The sequence below is a fragment of the Mirounga angustirostris genome, unplaced genomic scaffold (genome assembly GCF_029215605.1).
Source record: "Mirounga angustirostris isolate CCGP_5_RB_7025 unplaced genomic scaffold, mMirAng1.0.hap1 SCAF_6, whole genome shotgun sequence".
In the NCBI taxonomy this organism is placed as follows: domain Eukaryota; kingdom Metazoa; phylum Chordata; class Mammalia; order Carnivora; family Phocidae; genus Mirounga; species Mirounga angustirostris.
Window position 1 is genome coordinate 62,430,902 of NW_026991714.1, and position 9,320 is coordinate 62,440,221.

Sequence of the window (9,320 nt, forward strand, 5' to 3'; positions counted from 1 at the left end):
GACTAGATCTTGCGTGGATCTAATGAAAGAACTAGCAAGGTCAAGAAATGTCACAAACTATAAAGCTACAGGGAGGTAATTCAATTACCAATTTAGAGGTTTTCTTTTTATTTAAATAAATACTTTACATTTCATGCTTGCCTGTAATGCACTACCAGGAGCAAGATAAGGAAATTCTACTGTAGACAGTACGAACAGTAGCAGCAAAGTGTGTACGTTGAGGTGTAATACAGAGACCCTGCAGTTAGTAAGGAAGGCCCTTACTTTTGTCCTCTAGGAGAAGCAAGGGGCCCCTGCAAGAACAGTCAGCTTTAAGAAGCCGGAAATCAGGTAAGGGAAATGGAAAACAATACTGGAATAATGCTATGTCATTAGTGTAGAAAGCAAAGCTGTGAGCAACCCGCCAAAAAATCCAAGCAGAAATGGCCAATTTCCTCCCAGATGGCTGCATTAAGACAAGAGGGCAGACTTCACGGAAGTTAGTGCGGGATGGAGTCCGCAGCGTCTGACCCGTGTTCTGATGGAGTGATGCTGCATTCCGGGCCTTGCCTTGTGCCAGCAGCCCCCACCCCAGCCACGGCAGCCCCCACCCCCGCCACGGGCAGCCCCAAGGGCAGATGCGGACACCTCCCTCTACACACGCACACACGCACGCACCCTTGTTTTCCTGTCATTCCTCCGCACCAGCTGATGGACACCTGGGAGTGAGAGCGAGGGGCGCTGGACGTGAAAACCAAGGAAAGGCCCCGCGGGCCCCTGGTGCATCTCGAGGCCCAGAGCGAGCGAGCTCTGCACGCGCGTGGGCTGGGGACCGAGCCAGCTGTGAGGAGTGGCCAGCCCGGGGCACTGTCAGCGAGGTCATTCATCCTCAGGAAGTGTCCTTGGCCAAGGTTATAGGAAATCACCTTAAGGTTGCCGGGGGGAAGCTATCCAAGTCCTTAGTGTACGGGGTCACCCTCCTCGAGACAGAGGGCTGCTCCGCACAAACATCAGCCAGCCTCAGCCGCCTTCTCTGCCTCTACCTGTTCCTCTTGGATAAAACGGATGTGAGACAACTTACAGGACATACCATCTAGTCTACTTTCTGGTCAAAGTGAAACATTCAACAGAATTCCAAGGAGGGAGAAAAAGTGAAGCGACATGTGTAAGTAAGAATGAACTACCATGTCCTGTAACTTCCTACTCAATGCTAAGGATGAACTTCACTCAGGTAGGAACATGAAAAATTAGGATAAAACCTATGTCTGAATATGTCTTAGCTGCCTTAGTAAAATGCCCTTTGACCCCCGTCAGTCCCAGTGGCCCGCCCACCGCCAGCAGTGGTGTCTCATCTACAGATCCACACTTCCAGCGCCACGAGGCTAAGACATCTGCGTATGAATATGATTCATCCTACATAGAAAGTCACTTGCTCTTCCACACAATGCATCTGAGTCGTCATACCGCGTCATGCCGCAGTGTTCCACGGGGAGCTGTCAGAACGTGTGACTACAGACATCTCCACGATCGCTCCACGGGGCCGGCTGGCCTCCCGCGGCCGCGGCGAGCGCCCCCAGCCCCTGGACTTCATAGGCTGCTTTGGAAAATGTCAGCTCCTAGCACCAAAGGGTTTAATCTGAAGATCATCATTAATGAAGGAGAAAGATGAGGTTTGCATACATGTCCCCTTTCAGTGAGAAATGTTGGAATTTGGGGACATGAATATATACAGAAAAAGAAAAGTTGGAGGTGTTCTTTTTGTGTGTGTTGTTTTGTTTTCTCCCTGATGGCTTAATTCAGTGATAAATGTACCATGATCAGAATAAACACACCAGGTTCTTACCCCTTACTGCCTACTTTGTGAATACTCGAGATGTGTGCATTTTGCCAAGTACGGTGCCTTTGTCACGGTCACGCCGGTCGCAGTTCCTTTCATGGCGAGACGTTGCCGGGCCGTCAGAGCGTTTCCTTTCTCAAACGGTCAACAGCAACATCCTTCTGTCTCAACCCCTTGGCATGGAGAGCTGGGGATTTTCTCCCTTTGAGCACCAAGGGGTTCAGTGCCAGCATCTCTTCTCCCAAAGCCCAATTCTAACCAATGTGTACAATTTCAGAGCCTCATGAAATTTTGTTACAAAGGAGAAAAAGTGCACGATTCTCATTGCCGTGTACATTCCTTGCACATGGGTCAAAATAAACTGCAGTGAGTCTAGTTCATGTAAGTTGGAGCTGCATTTGCTAACATGACACATAATTTTCTTCACTAAGAAATAAATACTACTGCAATATAAACAAAATCATAAAAGGACATTCAAAGTTTTAACATCCGAGAAAAAGCTAATTCACGTAGAACTGAAAGTCAAAACTTAAAACAAATAAGGCAAACACCTGTTTACCTTGGTGTACAAATTTTGGTGAAAAGCAGGATCATTATACCTGTCTACATTCTTCAGCCATCAGAGGTGATAAATATCAAGAAGGGAAAAAGGTTTCCAAGCACAGTTGGGGAAAAAAAAAAAAAAAAAGCTCTCTGGTGCAAATCGTGTCATCGAGCCTGTAAGTGACCTTGCCTCTGCTGTGCATATGCCTCCTTCCTTGGAAGAGCAGTGTCCGTCTTGCCAACGACCGCCCATGAAATCTGGACGTCCGGGTGGCACAGCGGGCTTCCTCTGCAGTGTCCATCAGGGACTGCGTGTGCATCTAGCGCTCTATCTCAACAGTCGTTCGGTCCTTCTCTCAGATGCTTCCCTACGGATTCCGGCCAGGTCTGAGTGCGCGATCCCCACCGTACGCACTGATCTCTTACGCCTTCCTACAATTCTGCATATGCACATCACCACCCTGCCACAATTGCTTGTTCTGAATTATAAACTAAATCTTCTTAGTCTAATTAGTTTTCGATGTATCTTCTAGAAAGTTAAAAAATGTACCTAGAATCAGTGTATCTCATTTAGCCTTCACTGTTAGGGAAAAACAAAAACTAAAAGATCGAAAGATGACAATTGGTGCACAAGTGAACAATGGTGGGCTCATGACTTCCAAAGATTGTAAAATTACCTCTTAAAGTTGCTAGAATAGTAAGACAGTAGCAGCAGCGGCATGAGACCGTAGACGGAGATACAATTTCATGCAAAAACAAACAAGTGTGTTTGCGTCCATGTGTGTTCTCGTGGGGGTGAGAGTGGGCTGGGTGTCTGGAGGCGCTCCTGCTTTGTAAGAGCTACAACTGGTGTGATGTCCGGGAATCATCTTGAGGAGGAAATCTGGGATGACAGTGAAGGGGCAGGACGGGGGCCTTACTCGCGGCCGCTGGCGGAGTAGGAGAACTGAGGGAAGTGCGGCCGCCGCTCGTTGTCCACGCAGTCCATGCCGTCCTCGTCATCTGCAGGCACAAAGCGGCCACTTAACGTCACGGTTACTGTTTGCAACGGTATCTCTGGTCTACGCGGTTCTAACAGCTAGCACAGGGAAGGTCAGCCACGGCAACAAGCTCCGAGACACTTGTGGCCATCCACAAAACACACAATAACGACACTCACTCCCCAAACGATCTCCCTCTCACACGCACGATCTATGAAGAAAGAACACCCTCACGTCGACTCCCTCGAGCTGTGAACATCTCAAGACCCAACATGCTGTGAAAAAGTACTACTGAACAAAACCAGATTTTTTAAAATAAGAAGGTGCGAACGATCTTCAGTAACCTCCAATTCCACGAAACTACGCCCGTCCACACTGCAGCAGGCAGTCAGGCCTAAGGCACCAGAAGTGTCTGTCTGGTACCAACGGCTTCAAATGCATGTATTTTTTCTTCTTGGTGCTTTAGGTGTGACTGCGAAATAAAGCTTCATAGGAGTCCTTGATTTGACATTGTTTACATCATTTACTCTCCATCTCATATCTGCCTTCGGTCACCATTCCTGGTTTCCCTAAGATGCCCCTTTAAACCAGAGTGAAGAGAGGAAGACAAAGGAAGAGGGAGAGATATCAGCATCTAACGCTAGCCCCTCTGGAAACCAGCAGCAAGCAGAGACATGAAGGCATGGAAGCAAGGCGCTTTCACTTGGGCTGCCCCCTTTCACCTTCTCTGCCTTCTTGTATTCGAAAGATCTCGAATGATCCCCCAAGCCCTTCTCCTAACTGTCCCAGTGATTAAAGTCCCGCATGGCCAGGAAGCTCTTCCTTCTATGTGGTCACACGTTCAGTCACCCTGGCCACACCATCCCCTGTGCACCTGCTCCAGGCTCTGGGTCAAGTCCAGCCGCCCTTGGGGCTCCTGTCTATGCAGGAGGTGCCCACAAAGCCTCTCCTGCTCTCCCCAAGTGCACGGGGTCAGATGCTGTCCCACAGAGGCGGCTTTCCAACACCCAACCTTCTTTTCTTCAAGCAAAATAATTCCACTTCCTCCAATACCCACAGGGAGTACAGTGCCAATTCTTTACATTTTCCAGCCTCCCCAGGAGCACCAAGAGAAAACACATAGGCCTCTGTATGGCGGGCACTGACCCTGTCACGCAGCAAGGATGACGCTCTGTGCTCCTCCATGACACACATTCCTCCGGTGAGCAAACTCACTGTGCTTCCGTTGGGTATACTATTCTGAATACAAAAGATTCTAGAAATGGGAGCAAGCGGTTAGCCAAAATTTGTGACCTCGGATGTACCAGAAAAAAAAATCACTGGATGAGGTGGCAATCAATCCATGAAGAGGATTTGGGGCTCCCTGCTCTGTGTAGACCATGGACCTCCAAGGGCTTCTGTCCTTCTACAGGGAGGCCTTTCGACTACATCAGCCTTTCTAGAGAGGACTGACTTGGGGAGATCTCTGCCTCCTTATCAAATACTGGTTAGACAGCAAGCAAACCACATGCATCGTTCAAATAAAATACCTTCCACAGTATTTCTGGCTGCAGGAAAGGCGCTGGGAATGATGGCCTATTTGTATAAAAACTAGAGAAAAGGCAGCTGCAAGCTTAGTGTTCAGATTCGGACACATGCCAATCACATGTCAAGGAAACAGCGTTCCCCACTAACAGCTTTATTTGGCTGAGTGTTTCTGCACAGTGAACGTGCAGAGAGCCCATGTGGGAGGCTGCAGGTCAGTTGAGAATTAAGAGAGTCTTCATTCTGCCACTTCAGATAAAGAAATCTCAACCTCACAGATGGGCAAACAAGAACCCCACACCTTGAGATTCTTTAAAGCCCATTACACCACTCCCTCACCGCGGATCCCTCCTGCTCAGCCACAGTGAGGGGCCAGTATCTGATCCTGCCCCAGGGACAGAGGAAGGAGAAGCCCTGGGCCCACAGGTGGGGGGCTGGGGAGAGAGGGGACAGCGGCCTGCCCGAGCCAGAGTCCATCACACCAACCATCTGTAACCCTGTTCCTGCTCTGAACGGAGCGTTGTAGAGACAGTTGCTGATGACACACCATGAACCATGCTGCAAACACGAGACACACCTGGAACAAGAAAGCAGGGCTCGACTCCCTATCCCACATCAGAATCCGTGGCCCAAGGAGCCTCACTTCCTTATAGCGTTCAACAAATGTAATTACATGGCATTAAAAGCTACTCGATCTCAAAGAAATCCTCTCTTCCTACAAGAGGAAGGCAGAGAACCATTAACGGATAGAATGCAAGACGACACATTCCAAAATCTGTTCAGTTAATTAACACCAATGAGAACAATCTGGCATGTGACCACAGCTGTTTGTCGGCAAGGAACACTTTGCCTGTCGAACTGCTGATTTGTTCTAAAAAGTAACTCCATTCTGTGTCCTAAAAGCCAGGTGGTGAGTGGGAAGGAGGCCGTCGCTAACTGAGGGTACCGCAGAGGGCTTCCATGAACAAAAGCTCCGTGCTTTAGCTGCTGCAGGGCCGCTCACCAGCAACACCCCTCAAAGCTGCAAGACGATTATGTTACATGTAATCACAGTCCAAGGTTTCACTGAATCTCCTTCGATCCACCTCTTAAGGGGATCTAGAATGTTTCCAGGGACCATCCCTTTAAAGACCCGGCCCTGTGCTCCCCAGCCCTCCCTCCAGCGGGGGCCTCGGGCCTCAGCTCAGCCTGCTGAGCGCCGTCATCTGCTCCCTCTGCCGAGGCCCCAGCAGACGCAGGATGCTGCTGCTGGACTCGGGTTTCTGGGTTCGGATGTCCGCACAGCCACACGTTCCCAGGCCTCCATGGTAGGTGGATTCTGGAACCCACATTGGAAAGGACTACAATGTGTGAGCTTCCTGCTGATCCCTGTCTCAATCTAGAAATAGACTCCTTATCCTTTCAAGACCCCAAGTCACTGGGCATGGACAGCATTCCCTGCATCTAAAATGACATAGATTCTTTCAAAAAGGGGGTTGCTGTAAGTGAGGAAACATTTTGTATTACTGATCGAGAAGCAGAGACACCAGGTTCAGATGATATTCTAGAAACCACGCTGGGTGATTTAAAACGTCTTTGAACATTTCCGTCTCATTTTATAAAGTTCTAGAAATGAAGCCACAGGGTGCCTGTTAATGACATATTCTCAGGGTGACAAGTGCCCAGTGAGTCTAGAGTTAGGGGTAAGGCAGGCAAGGTGAATCTTGAAGAGATCTGAACCTCATCAGCCAGGGTTTTTTTTTTCTTTTTCTTTTTTTAAAAGATTTAATTTATTTATTTGACAGAGACACAGCAAGAGAGGGAACACAAGCAGGGCGAGCGGGAGAGGGAGAAGCAGGCTTCCCGCTGGGGCTTTGTTTTTGTTTATGTTTCTGGGTTTTTTTAAATATTTATTTGTCAGAGAGAAAGAGAGCGCGCACAAGCAGAGGGAGCTGCAAGCAGAGGGAGAAGCAGACTCCCTGCTGAGCAGGGAGCCTGACGTGGGGCTTGATCCCAGGACCTGGGGATCACGACCCAAGCCGAAGGCAAATGCCCAACTGAATGAGCCACCCAGGCGCCCCTGGGCTTTGAAATCAAGTCCATGGTGAAGAAGGACCCTGGCCAGGGCAGCGCCTACTACAGAGCTTTAGATTTCACTGATTCACAGTCATGGACATGAGAGCTGCTCAGCTGTGTCCTTCTGGGCTCCCACTCCCCAGCTGCCTCTTTAGGTGGGTCCCTCCACCCCAGATTGGCACCCACTCTCCTCTGCAGGGTGTTTGTTGTACTGGACCCAGCCTCACGCTTCAGGTGGTGCGTCCCAGAACAAAGAACACGACAGACTTAAACAGGATCAAAGCTAGGGCTCTTCAAAGCTGTCCAACTCCAGGTGCTTTTCCCACCAGGACAGCTTCTCAGGCACCACAGGGGAATACCAGGGCTCGGGGCCACTACCCGGCCTGGCATCCCCTTTCCTGGAGGGCGAAGTGACCTGCACCTTTCCGGGGAGGGAGTGGCAGAGCCAAGCGTGACACAGTCACCCCACCAGGCTCTCCTTATCCTCCTCAGCCCTTTCTTTGAGACTCAGCCTCATGGGTCTCTCCCATCTGAAGCAAGCTCTGTGCTCACAGCTTTGAATTCGCAGACCCTGCCTATTTCTGTGACGTCCATGACCACGTATTTAGTTGTCTTATAGAGTCCACAAATGCCAAAGCTCTATTTACAAAAGAGAATGGTCTCCAAGAGGCTGAGGCTGAGACAGAGATAGGTTGGGACCTCGCCCTCTCTGTGCTCACTGTGGGTGTCATGCAGGGAGGGAGGCCGAAGCACAAAGTCCTGGGCACGGATGGCCAACAGCACCATCTGTAAAGAGCTGGGCCTCCTTCCGGCTAGGAAACGACCAGGCACTCGCCATAACGTGTTTATGCCTTCACTTCATACATATTTACTGAATGCCGACACCGGGCCAGATACCCAGCCCGGAGCTGGGGCTAGCTGTGAATAGGAAACCAAGCCCTTTTTCTCAGGGTTACTGGATTCTAGTTGGACAGGCAGTAAACAGAGAAACGAACAAATTAACCAGAAGAGTATCAGCAAGTTGCCAATGCACAGAATCAAGGGGTGGGGGATGCGGTGCCCAATGGGCTGCGCTGTTCCTTGGATTGGGAGGTGAAAGCAAACTCTCTGGGGAAGTGACATTTAAGCTGAGATCTGAGGGAGTAGGAGCTGTTGATGGAAATGTCAGGGAAAAGAGCATGGAAGGCAGAGACAACTGTTAGCACCCAAGTCCCGAGGAATGGTGAGGTATGGCATGTTCAGGTGAGACTGAACATGGGGACATGAGTGAGCCATAAAGGGTAAGGCAAACATGGGAAGGGTCACTTTCAGAGTCCTTCCAGCTGATGGCGAAAGAAAGTATTAGAACAGTAAAGAAGGGCAAAGTTGTTTACAAGTTAGTCTATGATTCTCAGGCTACAATTTTTCTTTATGTAATTTTTCCTACTCCCCAAAACTCTTCTCTCAGCTACCTGTCTTTGAAACTTCCACATGGAACTCCATATTCTTAAGCAGGATGAAATAAGTCACCGCGGAATCTGATCTTAAAAATAAATATCCAATCAAGAGAGTGGCTATTGTCTTCCATTATATTAGAATGTTATCAAGTGCCTGTCAGATGTACTTACATTTTTCAGGTGGAGTTATTGTAATAGTCTGAGCTGTGAATTCTTCATCAAAATATCTGGTATCTGTCTCAGATGTAACTTGAGGCTTAAAAGGAGGTACAAGCTGCAAGAAGAAAGAAGAAGGGTACTGTTAACAGATTTCGGTTTAGAGAAATTCATTTCTAGGATAAAATTAGAGAGCAAATAATTAATGGAACAGTGCCAGAGACCAGATCGCTGAGTCACTGTATACAGGAGATGTGGCGTTTGGCTTCCCAGTCAACAGTCTGAGCACAGAACAGGAGGTACTTGGTTGTTCCGTATAAAATTTGACAGATTATGTGAAACAGAACAAATGAGAACCAGAGAATAGGGTGGAAAGAGGATACTGAAAAGTCCTAATTTCCCCACCAATCACAAACATACACACAAACCATATGGATGCAAACCCTGGCACCAAAATGCAAGCTCTCCCCCGAGCAGCAAAAGCATGACTCGTCCCCTAGTCTCTTCCTGGCGCCTGGTTCAACAGCTTATTAGTAATACTGAACACAACTTAATGATACAGTTTTACCCCCCAGGTCACATAGTGCTGCCCCTGTCCTTGGCAAAGAACTATACCCGCTTACTTGAGATAAGCATGAACGCCTGCCCCCCGCTCCGGGACAGGGGCCTGGGGAGCCCCTGAAGTTACATGCCATTTTGTCCCTTGGTTGCATCCGATCCCCAAAAGGGACAGGGACCCAAAAGAGAGTAGAGGGACTGCTCTCGGACAGAGCTGGACGCCTCTGCCTCAGAGCTGCGGAAGGCACGGTG

The 9,320-nt window shown here is 49.1% G+C and overlaps 1 protein-coding gene across 4 annotated transcripts in view; it reads right to left on the bottom strand.

Moving 5' to 3' along the window:
- Positions 1–2,279: 2,279 nt before the first annotated feature.
- AKT3 (AKT serine/threonine kinase 3) overlaps positions 2,280–9,320 on the bottom strand; it is a 309,013-nt gene continuing 301,972 nt past the window's right edge. For all 4 annotated transcript variants that reach the window (XM_064594416.1, XM_045877574.3, XM_064594415.1 and 1 more), the window contains 2 exons: positions 8,526–8,628; positions 2,280–3,361 (listed from right to left, as the gene is read on the bottom strand). In XM_064594416.1, coding sequence (XP_064450486.1) covers positions 3,276–3,361; positions 8,526–8,628 — 189 coding nt within the window. In that variant the 3' untranslated portion in view covers positions 2,280–3,275. The remainder of the gene's footprint in view (positions 3,362–8,525; positions 8,629–9,320) is intronic.